This window comes from Condylura cristata, unplaced genomic scaffold, assembly GCF_000260355.1.
Source record: "Condylura cristata isolate star-nosed mole 26May11 unplaced genomic scaffold, ConCri1.0 scaffold00030, whole genome shotgun sequence".
Lineage (NCBI taxonomy): Eukaryota > Metazoa > Chordata > Mammalia > Eulipotyphla > Talpidae > Condylura > Condylura cristata.
Genome location: NW_004567131.1, coordinates 13,817,031 through 13,837,791, shown reverse-complemented (window position 1 = coordinate 13,837,791; position 20,761 = coordinate 13,817,031). Strand labels below are relative to the sequence as shown.

The 20,761-nt window shown below is 41.2% G+C and overlaps 1 protein-coding gene across 1 annotated transcript in view; it reads left to right on the top strand.

Annotated features, from left to right (window-relative positions):
- Window positions 1-9,272: 9,272 nt before the first annotated feature.
- The window catches only part of ITIH5 (inter-alpha-trypsin inhibitor heavy chain family, member 5), a 78,693-nt gene continuing 67,204 nt past the window's right edge, over window positions 9,273-20,761 (top strand). The window contains exon 1 of the mRNA XM_004691097.2: window positions 9,273-9,464. Within this exon, the coding sequence (XP_004691154.1) occupies window positions 9,375-9,464 (90 nt within the window). The 5' untranslated portion in view covers window positions 9,273-9,374. The remainder of the gene's footprint in view (window positions 9,465-20,761) is intronic.

The window sequence follows — 20,761 nt, the reverse complement described above, 5'->3', positions numbered from 1 at the left end:
CTTTGGGGTAAATTGACTAGGAATGTGGTCTATTCTACAAAACAGTGTTTTCAGTGGGAAACTGCTGGGTAGATTCATGAAGGGGGCTGCAATTAATAAGCAACCCCAATTAATAAGAAACTCCCTGGAAATGTTTTTCAGAACATGCATCCACTAGATGGCGTAAAGTGCTTGCCTATTTTGAATTGATGTGCAAGACAGAGAACCAAGAACATGAAAGTAAAACATTGACCCCCAAGTGGAGGAATGTGAAATACTGTGACAGATTAGGTAATAATAAAGTAAGCTTTATTGCGGTGGCACTAAATAAACGTACCTCCTCCTATCACTAGAGCCAATTATGTGGTTTCTTTCCTCTCCAACAATCTATTTAAATCATCACGTATTAAAACTATTGTTGATTGATTCTGACATGCAATATGTACATGTAATGAATTTTCAAGGGCAGTTGTCTTGGGAGTACTATCCATAAACTGTGCTTACAAAAAAGAGGCAGATATTTATTTATAGTAAACTAATCAGCTAGTTGGCCAGGAAACTGATGTTAAACCAAAGACTTTCCATAGGCAAGGCCTGTTGTGTGAGAGTTTCTACGGCGTGTGTGGTGGGAGAGGATAGTGGTTTAAATTTGGGGGGCCAGACAACCCAAGTCTTTCCCCTCCATTTCTGCCAGTTAGCTATAATGCTAAGAAAGTTCCTTAATCTTTCTGTGTCTTGTCTTCCTTTATCTGTAAATAGGAATAGCAATATCTACCATATAGTAATACCTTATAGAGTTATGAAGAAGATTCAACTTCACAAAGCTTTTCAAATGGTGCCTGCAACATATTGTTAGACAAGTGTTGTCATTATTATGAACGGACTCTTCGCTTTATGCAAAAACTCATTGTGGGGTTCACCTGAACAAAAGTGTGCAGGGTACCTATCATGTGAAAGCCATGATGGTGGGTACTGCATGCTTTTCAGAGGATTGGAGAAGCTTCCTGCCTTGTGGAAGTTAGCAATTTCATCGGAGAGATAAGATCCCACAAGTAACTAAAGCACCAACCAGAGTGACACTAGTACCTGTGATCTTCTGAAAAAGGAAAAGAGCGTTTCAGTAGAGCTTCCCAAAGTGGGAAGGGGTTCAATCGGTGGGATGCGGAGAAAGGAGTCTCAGCAGAAGGGTCTATGCAAACAAATTTAGATCAGCTGTGGGACCTAGAGAAGGGGAGAGTGAATGAAATGAGGTGGCCATAATAGTTAATGATGTTGAACATCTTTATGTCTTCTTTGTCAACTGGTTATATTCTCTTTAATGAAATGTCTATTCATGGATTTTGCTCATTTGAGTTTTGAGACTTCTTCATATATCCAAGTTCTTGTCTCTAAACACCTTCACATGGAAGGTGAGAACTTTGACATACGTGCTTTGAGGGGTTACATGCAGTCTGTGATGGCCATGGGCAGTGTTTTCTGTCACTCATACCTCCATCCTATTCTTGATGGACTTAGACCCAATCCTATAGATTCATGGGAAGGCAAAGTATCCTAAGTTAAGAGAACATCATTTGATGCCTTAAGAACACTGAGACGGATGGTCTATCATGAGTAGGCAAGAGCAAAGTTTACTCTACATGAGTAAAAATGGGAACTTAGTATGGAGGAAATCTTAAATTGTAGAAAAAAAGGGATTAAGTATTTTTATTTTACAAGTCTGCACCTGTGAGACCAGGCCTGCTCTGCCTTTTACACAGATAAGCAGCTTTCTCCCCTCCAACAGGCAATAAGCCCATCAGTGCTGCTGAAAGCACCTGATAATCACTTCCTTGTAGGGTCCTGATTTCAGGGAAAGAGATAGATCTTTCTGTATCAACCACAAAACCAACATTGTTTGGCTTTCATAGAGAGTCTTCCAAAGACACACCTGTAGCTTTTGGCAAAACTCTCTGGACATCTCCCAGCATATATCTGGAATGAAAACACTCCTTGTGGATTAACTTCAGTTTTGCTGGCATCTCTCTCTTCATGCCTCGGAGTCAAAGACAGTAGCAGGGTGGGGCATTAATATCTGGCATTGGGCTGGAGAACCCAACCCCATCTCTACCAGAGTATTATCATGCCCTTAGTGCTATTCCAAGTTTTCTGTGGTCTCAGATTAAAGCCCAGAAAACTAGGATACCATTTATAGTCCTTCTTCCAAAAGAAGATAAATATGATTATAAACGCTGCACTGAGGTCACAGTGTTTAATGAGCATGTATATGGAGACAAACCGTGGCTCAGCTATAAGCAGTTCTTCAGAACTATTTACCTGGCTTTGAATTATACACTAATGCAGATGTGGAAGAGTAGAAGAGTAAAGATTTTCATCTATTGTTAATGCTGAAGAGTGAAGCACTGGCTTAATTGGTGGGGTGCACTTTTTAAAATTTATTTTTATTTAATAAGTTTATTTTTACATATTTTTGTGCATTTTTCTATCTCAGTTGCAATCCCCTTGTGTTTCCCATCACCAAATCTCCCATGTGCCATCACCATAGTCCAGTGCATTTCCCTCCCAGGTGGTGTGCACTTTTAAGGCAAAAGTAACCCTACTTGTGCCTTTTTTTTTTTTTTAAAGATTTATTTATTTGTGCATACAGAACTGGGGTACAGGCCAGAGGCTCAGGGGCGGTGAGAGGCTTCACCAGAGACAGAGTGGGGAACAGAACAGGTAGATCGATGAGGTACACTGCTGAGGGGAGCAGCGGGCGGGTCAGGAGAGGTCTGCCTCGCCATGTGGTCTCCTCCGGGGCAGGTGGGGATCGAACTCATGTGGAAGTGGCTTAAGCTTCTTAGTGCTGCGCTTTAACGCGCTGCGCCACCAGGGAGGGCGCAACTTGTGCCTTTTGGAGACTCGGAAATATAAAAAAATCTATCACTACCTATTACGAATCTCAGCATTTTCAAGGGAAAGAAATGGTTTTAGAGTGTGCTTGGGGAGAGATTGTAGCAGTTGTGTAGAGACTGAGAACAGAGTTTGGGGGGGAGGGAAGGAGGTCCTTGAAGAGACAAGGGTCTCTAGTATAGCAAAAGTGATGGGGGGGGGAATTCATTAACTGAAAGTGGTTCTTCTCACCATGTGAAATTCATGTCCATAAGGACTCTACTACCCTAAGAGAAGATTAAACATCAGATAGAGGGTCTAGAGTACAATAGTCTTTCCACAATTCTTATAATTATAACTCTCACACAGATGAAGAAATAAGAAGGGTAATTGTGAACTAAAATAATGTTTTGAAGAGTCAGCATTACTTTTTTTTTTTTTAAATGATTCACCTCCAAAGAGGTAAATACTTTTATCTAAGGTCTTACATCTAGCTAGTAGCCATGTAGACTGGTGTTACAGATAATCCCAAAGAAATGCACAACACGATAAGCATGCCATTTAAACTGAGTCATCCTTACTTATTCAGTAAACACATCTCAGACTCAGGGGAGATGCTGAATGCTGACAGCACACAAAGAAACAGCGAGAGCCTTCTCTCCATGGGTGTATATTCACTGAAAAAGAGACACATGTAAGCAAAGCCATGTTAAGAGGCATAAATAGCACTTATCAACCAATGAGGACCTGGAGGAAGTCAGACTTGCAGTATTGGGTAGGGAGTCAAATGGGGGTATCCCCAGAAAAAGAATCAGTGCAAAACCCTGGGGAAAACAAGAACAAGAAAATGTTTAATAGACTACAGTATGTGAGCAGAGTGTGTGTGTGTGTGTGTGTGTGTGTGTGTGTGTGTGTGGTGGGGGTGGGGGTGGAGGGTGACTCCCAGTGAGAAGGGGGAGAGTGCTTTCTTCTCCTCATATGCTGTTTAGATTAGAATTTACCCAACAAGCCTGAGTGAGGTCATGTCTGATGTGAAAGAAATTTTAGAAATCAGCTTTTCCACTATTTTTATGTTGTTTTTATTGCAGCTACAGTTTTAAATTACTGGATAAATCCTGAGCAAGTGGTAGTAAATTCACAGTGTTCAATGGTCAAAATCAAGTATTATAGGTAAAAACAAAATCCCTCTCTTCCCCTGCTGGATTCTATCCTCTCTCCCAGAAGAGTCAACATGTCACTCTTCTGAACATTCTTCATTGTTTATGCTTCCTATAACTTTTATGGAAATACAAGCAATTATGAATATGCTTTCTTTTCTTCTCCTTTTCTTACACTAAAGACAGTACATACTATACCACATATACAATACAAACTACAATTGCTCTTTCATCTTCACTATATAATATATGGCATATCTTTCTACATCAACACATAGACAGCTTCCTCATTGTATCACATCATATTTAACTAGACTCATAACAGTGAACTTTTTGGTTATATCCAGTCTTTGGGCCTTACAAATACTGTAATAAAGAAACATGTACCTACACCATTTCATATATGGTCAGGTTTATTTGTATGACAAATTCCCTAAAGCTGGTTTGATGGATCAAAGTGTAGTTGCATGTGCAGATTTTTTTCCCCAATGATTTATTTAGAACTGGGATACAGGCTAGAGGTGCAGGGATAGTGAGAAGATTCACTAGAGACAAAGTGGGGAGTAGAACAAGCAGATCGATGAAGTACACTGCTGAGGGGAGCTGCAGAGGAGACAGGAAAGGTCTCCTGTGCCACGTGGGTCACCTCCCTGGCAGGGGATTGAACTCATGCTGAAGCAGCTGCGGTCAGCTTCCTAGTGCTGTGCTTTAACCTGTTGCACCACCAGGGAGGGCCCACATGTGCAGATTTGATCCAGATTGCTGCCAGGGGTTTACATTTCTTTGACTTTTAATTATTAAGCTATTTACAGAGCTTTCTACATATGTAACTACAGCTCCCTCTCATAGTCACTTAGTCTGGATGAAACTTGAGTGATACATCTATAACTCTGATGTCATTAAAAAGTACTTGTGTTGACACGGGTGATTTGGTGATGGGAAGTCCACAGGGATTACATCTGAGATGGGAAAAGGCACAAAATGTTATAAAAATAAACTATTATATAAAAAAATAAACTATCAAAAAAGTACTTATGTTGAACTATTCACACTTATTTTATAGTATTGATAATAGGAACAAACACAAATAACTGAAATAGTGCTCATCTAAGTATATAGCACAATGGTAGTGGGGTTATGTTGACAGGATTTCTGAATCATCTGGGAGTCTTTTTAGATGACATTGCTTCTAACCCCCCCTCACCCCCACCCCGCCCCAGGCTCTGGTTCACCATTCTCTTACATCTTCCTCTCATCTCCAACATACACACCTCTTCTGGGGACTTACTTTTTCACTTACCCACTCCAGTGGCCCATGGTGAGGAATTCAGTGGTGGGAGTGACAAAGTCCTAGAGGAAAGGATAGTTCTTCAAAGCAAAAAGAAAAAAACTTTTGGTTCATGATAAAACATTCACTGTCTTAATTCTCTCCTTTTGCAAGGAACTAGAGATTATGTTGTCATAAGCTTGAGTTGGTGAGCAGTATACTTTTGGGGACTATTTGATAATCTTTCAGTTCAAGAAAATTCTACCGATAACTCCCCAGACTTCAACTCCCCCACCCAGTATAATGTGTTAATTTCTCTCATTTCAAAGCCCTTTTGATTCTTATACTGTCTCTTTCCTCTATCTCCTTCTGATTTTAAAATTTTCTTTCCTTTCATTTTTTCCTTCAAGAATTATTTTTATTGATTTATGAATATAAGAACTGGGGTATAGGCCAGAGGTATGGGGGATGAGAGGGTTCACCAGAGACAGAGTGGGAGCAGAACAGGTGGATCTACTGACATCTACTGACATTCACTGCAAGAGAGGAGAGGTCTGCTGCCTCATATTTCTGATGGGGATTAAACTCAGGCTGCAGTGGCTGGTAATAGCTTGATAGCCCTGAAACTTTAACCCCTGTGCCATCAGGGAGTCCCCCAAAAATCTGATTTTCACTTCCTTCTTATGAGCCTTCTCTAAAATTTCCAGTTCACAGTCTACGTATCACCCTCCTCTCACTTAGCATCTTAGGATTGAGGTCAAATAATACCCAAAATTCATTAGTTCCATAATTACACCCATGCCAGAACTTCTTCCTGCTCGTGGACCATATCTAAAAGTTCTGTTATATTGCACACAGCTAGCACAGGACAACTCACAGCAGGTAGACTGCTTTCCCTCTTCCGCCACCCCTACTTCATATCTACTTTATTTCAGGTCATGTGCCAGGGACCTGGGGTATAAAAATGAGCATGAGCTCAGCCTTGCCATGAGGGTCTCAAATCTGCAAACAGATAATTAAAATAAAAAAATAAAATATGTGTTACTCATATGTGAGTAGTTGATAAATTCAGCAACTCCTCAGTCACTGTGTTTTCTCTATTTCCTCTTCCACAAATCTCTCTAGATAAAACTCAATGGTTAATGTAATAGGTGAAAGTGTATATAACTAGGGTCCCAAGATATCTAAGGTGTTTGAGAAATTGCCAAAGTCAAAAAGAAACCATTTTTTTTCCACCAGTGCTCTTGATTAAAAAAAGAAAAGTTTGTAAGAGACTGTTGTGATTATATAAAGTTGTCAGTGGTCCAAGAGAAATACAAGGCTATGTAAGTAGATAAAAAGAGGCAGTCCAAGGAAAAGAGAAATAGCAGACCCATAATAGAACAAAAGCTGTATAGTTACTCAAAGGTTGAGGGAGTGGCAGAAGGGGGAACCCAGTGGAGTAGGGAGGAACTGGCCCTCAGGACGGCTGAATAGAGCTACCAGGGGGTATCAGTGTATAAACTCAAGGCAGGAGAAAAGCCAGCCTTGACTAATGGGCACCAGACCCTTCCCTGGCAGTGTTAGATGGGAGACCAGGATAAAGCCAGTAACTTTAATGACACAGATTCTAAAATTCTGGAACTCTTGGCCAAACTTCAGTTCCTGGGGAGTAATTACCTGGAAAGAGCTGGCATAGTGAGTCTGTGGCCCAGGAGGGCAGCTTCCACCCATGCTGTGGGGCTCTGTGCTCAGATTGAATCCATGAATGCCCGAGATTTATCATTGACTGGCATGTGGTCCTGGGCAGGTCCTCTGAGGGTCCTAATGGGGAAATCAGGATTGGGCAAGAGGGCCTCTAAGAACTTTTCCAGTAGAGGTTCTGGGAGTTCTATTGCCTCAAACTGGGAAATTGGTTCGCGCTACAGGTGAAAGGAGAAACATGGGATCAAAGCATAGATGTGTGTTGGGGTGGGCGGGCAGGGGTGGGAGTGGGTGGAATCTTACACCCTTGGGAGAGGCAGTTGATTTTTTCATCCTTAATTTGAAGGCCAGTATAAATCATTACCTCTGCTGGTGGACAATTTTGGAAGACGTTCAATCTTATTTTTATTACATCTACATGGTCTTTAAAGAGTACTTCTATTTGGTCAGACAGATACCACATGTCACATAGGAATGGAGGCTCTTACAGATAGCAAATATGTGGATCTTCAGAAACCCTCCTGGGTCTTGTGGCTAGGTAGTGGCCAAGTGTGGGCCAAAGCCCAGCCACTCATCCTGCACACAGACCCTTCCCATTCTTAATTCCGCAAGAAGGGGAAGATAGAGATGTGCTCCCAGCTCTGTTGGAGAATTGGAATCTAGTAGCTCTTATTGACCCTTTGAATAACCCGCTTTTGTCCAAATTTAACTTTCATCTATAAATAGGTATTTTTTTCCCCTTGGTGAAGGGTGAGCAGAGTAGGGGGGAGGAGAAATAGCTAACCTTGATTCAGAAGATTTGGAAACATTCTCCTTAGTTAAAAATGAGGGAAGGGTCTGCTAAGGATTTATGTTGCAAAGTCTCCAATTCTGCATGGGAGATAGGAGACATGTATTACACATGATTAGGTTGTAAAAGAGCTAGACATAAAAATCCTTTGACTTTCTTCAAAGCTCGTCTTTACCAGTGTTTTTTTTTTTTTTTAAGCCTTGTGGTGCCAGCTACTGTTACTTCTTATTAGCTGCATGCTTTGTAAATTAGTGGGTGATCCAACTATTAAATAATTAACTGCTAATGACAGTTATTTTCCTTTTATGTTGCAGTGACAACATGTTTACATTTCTCCTCTCCTCCCCTAACATCTGAGTTGAAGAAACAGCACTGCAATGTGAGTAAAGATATTTTAAGAATGAAGAGCACACAAATTGATACACCTCTTGTTTTCATAGTTTTTCCCTGGTTATTTCCACTATATGTGTTTTTACCTGACTGTAACCATACTGTTGATAATGTTACATTATCTCCTTTTTTTCCTCTTTGATTATACTGTAAATATTTTCATATTTCCATGCCCCCCCCTTACTATTACTGTTTGCACAAGATTCCACAGCAGATGTTCCATTATTAGAGTTGACCATATTCCTGTTCTTGGTTATTGAGGGTTTTGCCAGCCTCTCACTGTTACTATTCAGCTCACTGATTGAGCTGCAATTACTTCAGACACAAAATATGTCTTTGAGGAGATTGTCTGAGGGAAAATGAAATAAACAAGCAGCTCCAACTCCTTTGAGCATCGACCAGATAAAACAATGGCTGCTGGACTGTAAGGGGCCAGTGGGCATGGTTGGTAAAAAACTCTCCCTGTTTCAAAATGGAAATGCCACCAGTAGTTTGTAACTAGGATATAAAATGCCATGCGTTTTCTTGATTAATAACCAAAAACTCTGAAATACCACCACACGGTGCCAATTCTAGCTTCCTCATTTTTGTCCCAAACTGCATCCCAGGGGACACTTCCTGCCTCAGACAACTCAGTGGCATCCCTTAATCTTGCCTTCTAAGAACAGCAGGGCTGAAAAAAATTTCTTTGTGTTGGTTTTAGGTCTTAGGGGGAATTTTAGGTTTTTAGCAGGGGTGGGGGCAGTTCTCCTGCCACAAGAATTAAGTAAGACCTCGAAGAGGAATTTCACAACTTGCAGGACAGAAGAGTTGACTGGGCTTGGGAGTTGGAGTGTTGGAGATTGGTGGCAGGTGGACGCGGAATAGGAAGCTCAGACAAAATAGTCTGGTCCTTAGAGAAAGGTCACACGCTCAGAAGAAGCTGCCCAAGAAAGTAAGGGCAGAGAGTCGGGGCGAGCACTGAGAGCCAGAGTTGGGAGCGACCGGTGGGAGGACAAGCTGCGAGCCTGCCAGCACAAACCTCCTCCCTGGGGCCATGGGACCCGGCTTGAACCCGTGGCGGCGCGGGGCGGTGCCGGGGCGGGGCGCCTGAGATGGCCTGGAGCGGGGGCTCGGGGAGGCTGAAGGAGAGCTTCTGCCTGGGAGCCCCGGCGCCATCCGTGCGCGCGCAAACCGCCGCGGAGTCCCGAGCACAGTCCCTGCGCGCGTCGCAGCTCCGGCCTCCGCGCCTCGCCCCGCCATGCTCCTGCTGCTGGGGCTGTGCTTGGGGCTGCAGCTCTGCGCTGGGTCGCTGGAAGAAGCGCGGGGCTGGGATGGCTCTTCAGAGCAAGTAAGTGGACGTCTGAGGAGAGAAGTGGGGACCCGAGGAGGGCTCTGGTGCGCGCTGCGGTCCCTTCCCATCCCTCCTTGGGGCCGGCGGCTACTGGAAAGGCCTCTTTGAAGCGGTCCTGGAAACGAGAGAAGGAGGCATCACCGCGTCTCCTTTGGCCAACCGTCTGCTCGGGAGCTTCCCGTCTCTTGATACCTTGTGAATCGGTTTAGTGATGTTGCTGCCAGAATTGTGCTGGCATTTCAAAGTTCTGCAGCATCAAATCTTCCTCTTGGCTCCTGTTGTCTGTGTAGAGTTCTGTTAGGGTATTTTTGTTCAATGCCGAGCTAGAACCCCAAATTAATGGCAAGGTTCTTTAAGACGCTCCTGTGAGGTGGAGTGTTGTTACTCTTGTTCCCAGTAGTTTCGAGAGCAAAGACAATCTGAGAAAATTTCCAAACTCTCCCCCAAACTCTGACTTTCCCACTCCAGAACTGGGACAGCCTGACTTTCGCATTAGGGTCTTGTCAATGGTGTGAAGGACCCTAAACCAAACGATTTGATTTCTCTTAATTAATTCTGTACCAGAATTTGTGTCTGTTTGTTTTGTTTTCAATTCAAATCACATTGTAAGTTTCACGTGTGCGTCATGGAAAGTCGGCATGTGTATATACTACATCAAGTTCACCACTAAAAGTCCCATTCTGTCTTGCAGCATGCAATTAAACCCTAGGATCCTATTTACCCACCCACACCCTGCCCCGTTCCCTTCTTTTAACCACTAATTTGGTTTTCTGGTCTAAAAGTTTATGTTTGTTTTACTTAGTTTATTCATTTGCTTTTTTTTTTTTTTAAATACCACACGTGAGTAAAATCACATGTTTGACTTTTCCCATCTGACTTATTTCAGTAAGCACCATACCTTCTAGGTCCATCCTTGTTGCAAATAGCAGAATTCCATCTGTTTTCTATTTAACAGCTGGGTAGTATGCCATTGTGCATATGCCACATCTTTATCCATGCCTATTGTAAATAACGTTACAGTGGACATGGGGGTGTATATATCTCTTGGAAGGAGTGTATTTGTATTTTGGGGGTAAGTAGGGTTTGTGTTTTAAATGGCTTAAGCACAGGTGACTAAAACCTTGCAAAAATGAAAAATCTGATGAAGAGAAAAGCTCTTTGGAAAATATAAATAAGGTTCACAAACTATCAACATGAAGCCCTTACACAGAGAAGTGGTAATTCCCCAGTAAAGTTTATATTTACATGTCTTCATGCTTCTTACACAATATTTAAATTGCTTAATTTAAAGCTTGGTTTCTCAGAATGGGGAGAGATGACAAGTAGGTATACTTTTTCTCCCCTTTCCCACACCCTGCTTTGAATAGCAGATCTGGATTTGCCTAAATGTCACATTGCACTCTTTGGCTGACTACTGCCTCTTGGATGTACTAATTTTTAAATGGGGTACATGGTCCTGACATTGTAGGTCTGTAAGGAGGAATAACCTGTGAACATTCCAGGAAAATCCAAGGTGCAGTGGAGCAAAGTGCAGGCTTTAGATACTGAGAGAAAGGCTGTCTTTCCTTTGTCATTTATAGTTGTGTGACCTGGACAGGCTGCTTCATCTCCAGGTACCTTCTTTTCTGCTTGGGCACATTGTTAAGCACACTGGTAATGCTTCAGCTCCTAGTTTGTGGAAAATACCCATACAGAGTGGGCACTCAATACTTGGTAGACTCTTTGGTTAATGGTTAAAGGCATAGACTTAGTACCAGGTTGCTTGGGCTTGATTCCTGGTTTGGTCATTTAACAGCTTTGTGACACTGGGTGAGTAACTCCTCAGTTTCCAATTCTGTTAAATGTGGGCTATATATAACAGGGTTATGGGAAAGGTGTATTAACATGCCTACAGTGACTGGAACAGTGTGGGCACTTAATGCTGGCTCTTGCTGTTAGGCTTGGGCAGTGGAAGTGCTGAGGGAAGGAATTTAGAGTAAAGATCTTGAAACTTTGGGAGAGGGGTAAGTGGAAAGAGATGGGTGTGGGAAGAACTGAAACAAAGATTTCCTTTATGAATTAAGAGGCGGGATTAAAGCTCCAACATCTGCAAATCCAAATAGGCTTAATACTCTAAAGCTTTCTGTATGGAAATAACATGTGCTTGACCCAAATTAGTGATTTCATGCTGTCTTCAACTGTGGCACTATTTATTCATCTTGAAAATGACTTAATCAGAACAAACTCCAACACATCAAGTTCTGTAAAGCTTTGCAATTTTACCTTTTTCCCTATTCTATTTTTAAAATTGTGTGTTTGTGTGACTACAGAACCAGATTCCTGGCTCTGCATTAACTGGAAAGCTGCCTAAAGTCTAAGAGCCTCTCCTTACCCATCTCTAGGATGGGGATAATGAGATTATTTAATTGAAAGCATTTTTAAAGTTTAAGAAAATTAAAATGCTTAAAGCTTAGACTAGTACCTGGCAATATATTTCATCCTTTAGTCTTTATTTTTAAAAAAGATTTATTTATTTATGCATACAAAACTGGGGTACAGGCCACAGGTGCAGGGGTGGTGAGAGGATTCACCAGAGACAGAGCAGGGAGCAGAACAGGCAGATCGTCGAAGTACACTGCTGAGGGGAGCAGTCAGCAGGTCAGGTGTGGTATGTTATACCATGTGGATCATCTCTGGGGCCAGGGATCGAACTCACACTGAAATGGCTCTGGCTAGCTTGTAGTGCTACATCCTAACCTGTTGTGCCACTTAGGGAGGGCCTTGTCCTTTATTCTCAATAATTATAGTCTTCAAAATAATATGGAAATGTTTAATTTTAAATGCATATAAGTATATGCCTTTTACTGCACCTAAGCTTGCCTTTTATTTTGCATTGCGATTTTTATTTATCACTTATTTTATTTATTTATTTACTTATTGATTTTTTTGACAAGGAAGTACAGCTTATTTTTCTCCTTAATTTATCCATGGCACATAACTTTACATTATGTTCAAATTAGGGGCCAAAATATGCCAATTTAAAAAATATATATATAATAAGTTTATTTATTTATTTATTTTTCAAAGATTTATTTATTTGTGCATACAGAACTGGGGTACAGGCCAGAGGCTCAGGGGCAGTGAGAGGCCTCACCAGAGACAGTGGGGAGCAGAACAGGCCGACTGATGAAGTACACTGCTGAGGGGAGGAGCGGGTGGGCCAGGAGAGGTCTGCCGTGCCATGTGGTCACCTCCGGGGCAGGCGGGGATCTAACTCATGCGGAAGTGGCTTCAGCTTCTCAGCGCTGTGCTCCAACCCGCTGCGCCACCAGGGAGGGCCAAATAATAAGTTTATTTTTACATCATTTTGTGCCTTTTTCCATCTCTGCAATCCCCATGTATTATCATTTCTTTTTTTTTAAGTTTCATTTTTAATAGGAAATATTATGAGTGACACCTTAGAATCAAGCTCTTTCCTACCCTACCTCCACCCCTTTTCTGAAGGCAATATCAATCTTATAGAGAGTCTATCTATAAGCAGTGGTTTTCCAGCTTCCCTGTGAAAATAGACATGCAGGGAACTCCTTCAACTTTTAGATTCTCGAGTTCCACCCCCATCAAGAGATCCAATAGGGTTGGGAGGGGCCCAGATGATTCTGATACAGGTAGAATATTATTTGATTCTGATACACTAGAATATTACTATGTGAAGAGACTCTTTTAGGAAATAACTATCAATTTATAAATTACTGTCTAAAATCAGCCTGTTCCAGAACGTATGTTTTATAAGTTACAAGCTAATATTTCCTCAAGTGAGAATAATCATGCTCCTATTATTATAAAAGAAAATGTAAATTTATAAAATGATAATAGCCATCAAAAAAATTTTAGTGTCCATAGTGTCTCAGAGAGTTTGCTAGGATTCTAAGAAAAAATAATAAGAAATGTTAACCTTTATGATGAGGAGTACTCCAAGAGTTGCCAGACTGTGATACATCCTCCTGGAAAAATGCTATGGTTTCAAATGCAGGCCCCACCATTAACTGGCTGTGTGTATTTGGGCAAGTAACCTAATTTCACTTGTCTCAATCTGCAAGCTAGAGCTGTTCATATTTCATGCACAGTGGTGGATCTAGGCTATGAAAAGAAGATAAAATTTACAATTTAAAGCACCTGCTGAAGAAAATAATCAAGTTGTGATTACAAAATTAGGTACTAAAGTGGACATTTATTTAAGATGAAAACAAATCTCAACAAATGCTTACTTGGGCAAACTGGCAAACACCACGCATATTACCTGTGGTAACTATTCAGGTGATGGATCCCAAAGCTTCTATTTTTGGCTTCTAAAAAAATAATAGAATATTTTATTATAGGTAGTAAATCCATTTTTCTTCTTATGATTGTTTGTGAAGATTAAATAATCTAATTCAGTCAAAGCACTTACAGACAGTAAGCCTTCAGGTAATTTCGCTATCTTTTTGATTGAGGTACCCCTTGTTAAGTCTCACTCTCCCTTTACAAGGAAGCTCTCAATGGGCTTACTTTCCAGGAGAGTCACCCAGTACACCTAGAGAGGGGGTGTGTCCACACTCTGATGTGCACATCTGGATCTAATCCAGTGCTGGGTGTCTCGAGGGCACCTTCAAACACCAAGCCTCTTTCACATTTACAATTTACTGTGTTTTGTTTAAATGTGATTTTTAGTGGTAGAACATAGAAAATGTTCAGTAACTGCTTGTGTATCACCTTGATGAAAGTGGTACATTCCTAATCCCTAAATGGAGAATTTCTAGAGTTTTACTTTTTAAAATACTATCACATGGAGAACCAAATCTCTGCATTTGGGAAAACACAGACAATGAGACAACTCTCCATTTTTAACTCTCGAAAAACTAAAGCCAATAAAAGGTTTTGTGAGCTCCAGATCGCCCAGTATGTCTCCCTTATGTGAACCATGGAAAGCTGAAAGGGAAGGAGGAACATGGGATAGTTCCAGAGATTTGCTCATTCCTAGTCATAGCTTATTTCTTTGTAGAGGGGGAGAGAAAGGGTGGGGAGGTCTGATAGATGGGTGATAAGTTGTAAAGGGCTTTGCATTCTTAACTGGTGCTCTCCCCAAAGCCCTGAGACTCAGACTTGGAGCAGTCTTGCCTAACGCTCTGTTAGAATTCCAGCTGGAAATCTAGCAAGCTCTGTGCAGTAGTTTCTTTAGAAGGATGGGACCACACGATAAAAACATAAGCTTTTGGGGGGCCAGGGGTATCCCGAACTACCTTATTGTTTTCTCACAGCCCAGGTTCATTTCCCGTTTTTCTCAGATGAAGAAAAGAAACAGATGGGAAGTACTCATCTTGCCTAAAGCCAGTGCCTTTTTTGTTTTTTTAAGCCCCTGGAAATTATTTGGATTTTGTTTTTAAGATTTATTTGTTTATGCATTCAAGAACTGAGGTGTAGGCTAGAGGTGCAGGGGGTGAGAGGAATCCCCAGAGACAGAGTGGGGAGCAGAACAGGCAGATCTACTGAAATACACTGTGGGTGAGACAGGAGAGGTCTGCTGTGCCATGTGGGTCAGCTCCCTGACCTGGGATTGAACCTGTGCTGCAGTGGCTGTGGATAGACTCACAGTGCCACGTCTTAACCCCTTGAACCACCAGGGAGGCCCTTATTTGGAAGTTTAAACCACAAGTGAGATTTCTGCCATTATTGAGGTTATTGTCCCCCACAACTGGTCAATAAGTACAAAATCTAGAACAACATTATTCCAAAGGAAGAAAACATTTATGTGGATGACATAGAACTATCCAAATGGGGATCTTCCTGGACCAACTATTCTCAGTGCAGGTGGTAACTGTCATCTCCAGTCTTTAGTCTTGGTTTGGTTTCATGTGCCATAACAGATCTATGAGGTAGTCGACACTCATGTTCCAGAGTTTTAGTTTCAGGATTTCAGAACAAACTTAGGAAGCGGGGAGCAACTGGTAGACAATTCCATACACACAGCCCTCTTGCAACCCATGATAAGTCAAAATGGGGTGGCATTTGGATTTGTTAGAGGACCTAGAACCACAGACCTAGAGCTCAAGGTGAAGAGCAGAAGGCATGGACACTGATTTTATGTCTTTCTTTTAGTCAACCTGGGACATAAAAGTATCCAAAAGAGAGTACATGTTTTGCATCTGCACAATCCCTTTTACCATTTGGAACAGATTTCCCTTCTCTTCACATCATCTTTTCCATTTATGGGCTTTTTTTGAAAAACTGAGCGATATCACATTACAGCACTGCATATGATTTAGAGTTACAGGAGAAACTCTAGAGGAGATACCTTCAGGTCTATGGTACCACTCCCATCACCAAAGCCTCCCCCACCCTTAGATCATTGTTACCTTCCTGACTCTGATCTCCTCTTTTACATCCAGTAACCTCAATTCTACAATCAAATTTCTAGTATTGGTTATTGGTTTGGTTTTATCTGAACTTTTGTTATTCTGTATATAAGTGATAATGTCTGGGACCCTCCCTGGTGGCACAATAGGTCAAAGTGCAGCACTGTAAGCTGGCCACAGCTGCTTCAGTGTGAGTTTGATCCCCGGCCTGGAGGTGACCACATGGCATGGCAGACCTCTCCTGATCCACCCGCTGCTCCCTCAGCAGTGTACTTTGTTGACCTGCCTGTTCTACTCCCTGTCTCTGGTGAATCCTCTCACCCTCCTCATCTCTGGCCTGTACCCCAGTTCTGTACAAATGAATAAATCTTAAAAAAAAAAAAATGATACTGTCTGGTATTTATGGATTTTTTGGAATGCTCTAAGGATATTTATCTTCCTTTTCTCTCATGATCTGATGCTGTGATAGATCCTGGTGAAAATATATAAATCTTATTATTTCAGTTATGAACATTTGTGAATTACTTTTTTTATCAATAGTTGGACTAACTGGTATTGGGGTAGATGGAGAAGACTCCACAGTCCAGACTGTTATTGTCACATTCTTTGTGCAAAGGAAAGCTTCTCTTATCCTCTGATCTCTTGGTGCTTGGCTCACACATGTTAAAGAGGGAATGGTAGATTTATGCAGCTATTTCTCAGCTATTTCTCTATATTGAATCTGATCCCCTTAAAATTGTTCCTTCCTTTTCATTCCATGCCAACAACCATCTCACACAACTAGTTCCAGTCATACCTCCATCATAAAGTCACTCATGGTCTCAAGAACAGCATGAATGCTTCTTTTCCCTCATTCCTTTATAACCTATAAAAATTCCCTGTATATTAAATTGTTGTCGGTCTGTTTCTTTCAATTTAGGTAACATGGGCCTGGATGCAGGGATTGTATCTTTCATTTCTCAAGAAATACTATGGTCCAGACGTCTCTCTCTCTCTCTTTTTAAAAGATCTATTTATTTATGCACATATGAACTGGGATATAGGCCAGAGGTGTGGGGGGCGAGAGGATCCACGAGAGATGGAATGGGAGTAGAGCAGGCAAATAGATTCAAATACACTGCTGAGGGGAGCAGCAGGTGGGTCTGGAGACATCTGCTGCTCTATGTTTGATCCCTAGTAGGGATCAAACTCATGCTGCAGTGGCTGCCTATAGCTTCATAGTGCTGTACTTTAACCCGTTGCACCACCAGGGAGGGCCCCATCTTCTCTTTTGATGCTGGAGAAACAAGCTTAGCTCTGTAGGAACAAAGAATCTTATTTGAGGTATCTCTTCCATCAGTGATTAGAGGTCCTGAGCAGGTTGGTGAAACTCTGCAGTTACTTTCAAGGTAGTCCTTGACTTTTACCAATTACCTAAACTCAAGCCAGTCACCTAAACCCATTCCCAGTTCTTTCAAGGCAGTGGGAAAACCTTGAGACAATAAAAGGAATCAGGAATTCCTAACTAAACACAATGTTGATGAAACTAGTGTTACTTCCACTGCCAGCTAGCTGGCATGGGAACCTCTGTGTACTGGCAAGTTTTGATTATGGTTCAGTCTGAGTTTAAACTTGGATTGAAGTGTAGCCAGAGTAGTCTCCTGAGATGTCAGCTAGTCATCTCAAAAATGAAAGCCAACATTTCTTGTTCTCCTTAAAGTTTGTTTATTTTCTTGGGAAACCCACTTTATAAAGGAGGGAGCTGAGAAATACTTAAGGTCAACCAGAGAACTGAATACCTTTGAGGGGCTAGGCTAGCTTTCTGCAAATACCCACAATGTCAGGAAGGGAAAGGCCTGAGGTGAACCTATAGAGCTGGCAAGAACCTTCCCAGGATGCTAGTATGGCCTCCTGGACAGTGTTTGTAGATCTCATCTCATTTTAGAAATAGAAACTGCTATCATCATGGTCAGTGTTTGGGTCCCATTTGGAGTCAGGGTGGACATCAACCTCAATTCTATGCTATTTCTTTCTGTTTTGTGTTTTATAGGACAAGCATCTTGATAATGGCCTATAATGGTAATTTATCATAATATATGTATTTTGGAGGAATCAGGGAAAGAGAAAGGATCAAAATATATTTTTTATAATTTTCATTTTTCAAGTAGAAATAGTTGTTTTTAGATCTGGACACTGTTTTTCTATTATGGAAACAATATGTGCCATTTTGTCAAAAACAGGGTTAAAATAGAAAAATGTTAAGATAGAATTCAACTCTCTTTGGTAACAACCACTTCTGTGCACATACTGGCGTACTTAAACTTAACAAAAATATGAAGTATAGTTTTTGACATCTGATTCATCACTTATACCTGTGTCATGAGTGCATCAGCTAGGGTAGGCTGGGTTATGCTGTGGTAACAAACAACCCCTAAATCTCAAGTCTTGCTCAGATAACTTGTACATTTTGTATTAGCTATGGGACAACTATGCATAGTGTGGTCATTTGAGAACTTGAACTCAAGGAGGCAGCATCTCAAACCTACTGTGTTAACTACTGTGCTTGAGAGAAGGGACACGTATATAGGATTTTACATTTGCAATTTAATATTTGGCCAGAAGTGACAGGTGTTACTTACATGTATGGCTATTTCTTATTGGCCAACACCAGTCATATGACTTTCCCTTCCCACAAAGGTGACAGAAGTACAATTCTCATGGCAGAGGGCTAGAGATATATTTGGTAAACAACACCCAAGACCAGTAAAATGAATAGTTATTGATGTCAATAAATATAGACCCACATCATTATTCTCTCTTTTTTAAAGATTTCTGTATTGATACATACAGAACTGGGGTACAGGCCAGAGGTGTGGGGGGGTGAGAGGATTCACCAGAAACAGAGTGGGAAACAGAACAGGCAGACTGACTGAAATACACTACTGAGTGGAGTAGCGGGCATGTTAGGAGAGGTCTGCCACACCATGTGGGTCAGCTCCCTGGCACATCAGCTGCAGATTGCTTCATAGTGCTGTGCTTTAACCCATTGTGCCACCAGGGAGGGCCCCACATCATTATTTTCAATGGCTGTATTCTAATTAATCAACAGATCTTAATATATTTAACTGAAACACATTAAAAGGGTAGTTTAGGTGATTTCTGATTATTAACAATTATTTTAAAATTCACACAGAATTTCCTGTACATCTATTTTTTGACTGATTTTCTTCCCTGTAGGAGACCTTTCTGTAAGTAGAATTTCTAAATTAAAAGACATCATACTGGTGGGAATGAGAAATATTGAAACCACTTTAGAAAACAGTTTAGCAGGTCATGATAAGTTAAGTTCACCATACAACTCAGCAATTCATCTAAGTTTCTATCTACTTGAGGGAAATGAAAACATATGTCCAACACAAAGACTTGCATATGAATGTTCATACAAGTTCCACATGAAAGTAATAGCAAGGAGCCATCAGCTGGTGAATGCATAAATAAAAACATGGTCTATCGAAACAATACTTAAAAAAAATTAAGTATGAACATATGATACAACATGGATGAACCTTAAAAACATTATGCTAAGTGAGACAATTCAGAAATAAAAGACTATACATTAAATGATTCCATTTATGTGAAATGCCCAGAAGGGACACATTCATAGAGACAAAGTAGATTTGTGGTTGGCTAGCTCCCTGGGAGAGGTAGGGACTTTGAGGTAAAAATCAAGGGGTACAGGGTACCTTTTGGAATTTTTTTTTTTTTAAAGATTTATTTATTTATTCATACAGAACTGGGGTACAGGCCAGAGATGCGGAGGGTGAGAGGATTCGTAGAGCAGGCAAATAGATTGAAGTACACTGCTGAGGGGAGCAGCGGGCGGGTCTGGAGAGATCTGCCACGCCATGTGGTCACCTCCGGGGCAGGCGGGAATAGAACTCCTGCGGAAGTGGCTTTAGCTTCTTAGTGTTGTGCTTTAACCTGCTGCACCACCAGGGAGGGCCTGGAATTTTTTTTTAAAGATTTATTTATTCTTACAGAACTGGGGTACAGGCCAGAGATGCGGAGGGTGAGAGGATTCACCAGAGACAGAATGGGGAGCAAAACAGTTAGATCCATGAAGTACACTGCTGAGGGGAGCAGTGGGCGGGTCTGGAGAGGTCTGCCACGCCATGTGGTCACCTCCGGGGCAGGCGGGAATAGAACTCATGCGGAAGTGGCTTTAGCTTCTTAGTGTTGTGCTTTAACCTGCTGCACCACCAGGGAGGGCCCCTTTTTGGAATATTTTAAATTCATTGTGGTTATGGTTACACAACTGTGAATACATTAAAAATCTTTGACTTGTACACTTAAAGAAAGATATAGAAAGTCTAGTCATATTTTTCAAGTTTTTCATCAAAACTGTCAAATTGCCCTCTAAAGAGGACAATTTATTATCAGTTAACACTTCTGGTATTTAAACAGTGATTTGCCATAAACAATGTTCAACAAATTGTTAAGACTTTTAAATGAATCCTTAGGGACTGGTTAATTATTAATATGATTTTTTAAAAGATAATTTTATCATCTGTCCATGCTCACCCCCCACCTTGCTCCCACAAGTGGGAAAATATAGCAAAACTTTCAGAAAGAAAAAACACATTAAAAAAAATCTAAGGTAAGTTCAGTTTTGCTTCCAGAATTTCGTGGTCTTTGAATTGAATAATGAGCCTATCAGAATAAGAGTGAACATGGTCTCTTACAGTAACAGATGCAATATGTGATGTTTCAATGAACTCCTGACAAACTCCTCAACAAGATTTAGGAACAGAAAGATGACAAGGCAGTCTGACCGCCTGGTTTAAGTAGTCAATGAGAGTTAAGAGGGAATTAGAATCTTGGCCTGGATTAAAGGTCAAAACTGTTCTTAGGGTTGGGTAGCCTGTTTGTGAGTTGAATTGCTTTGAA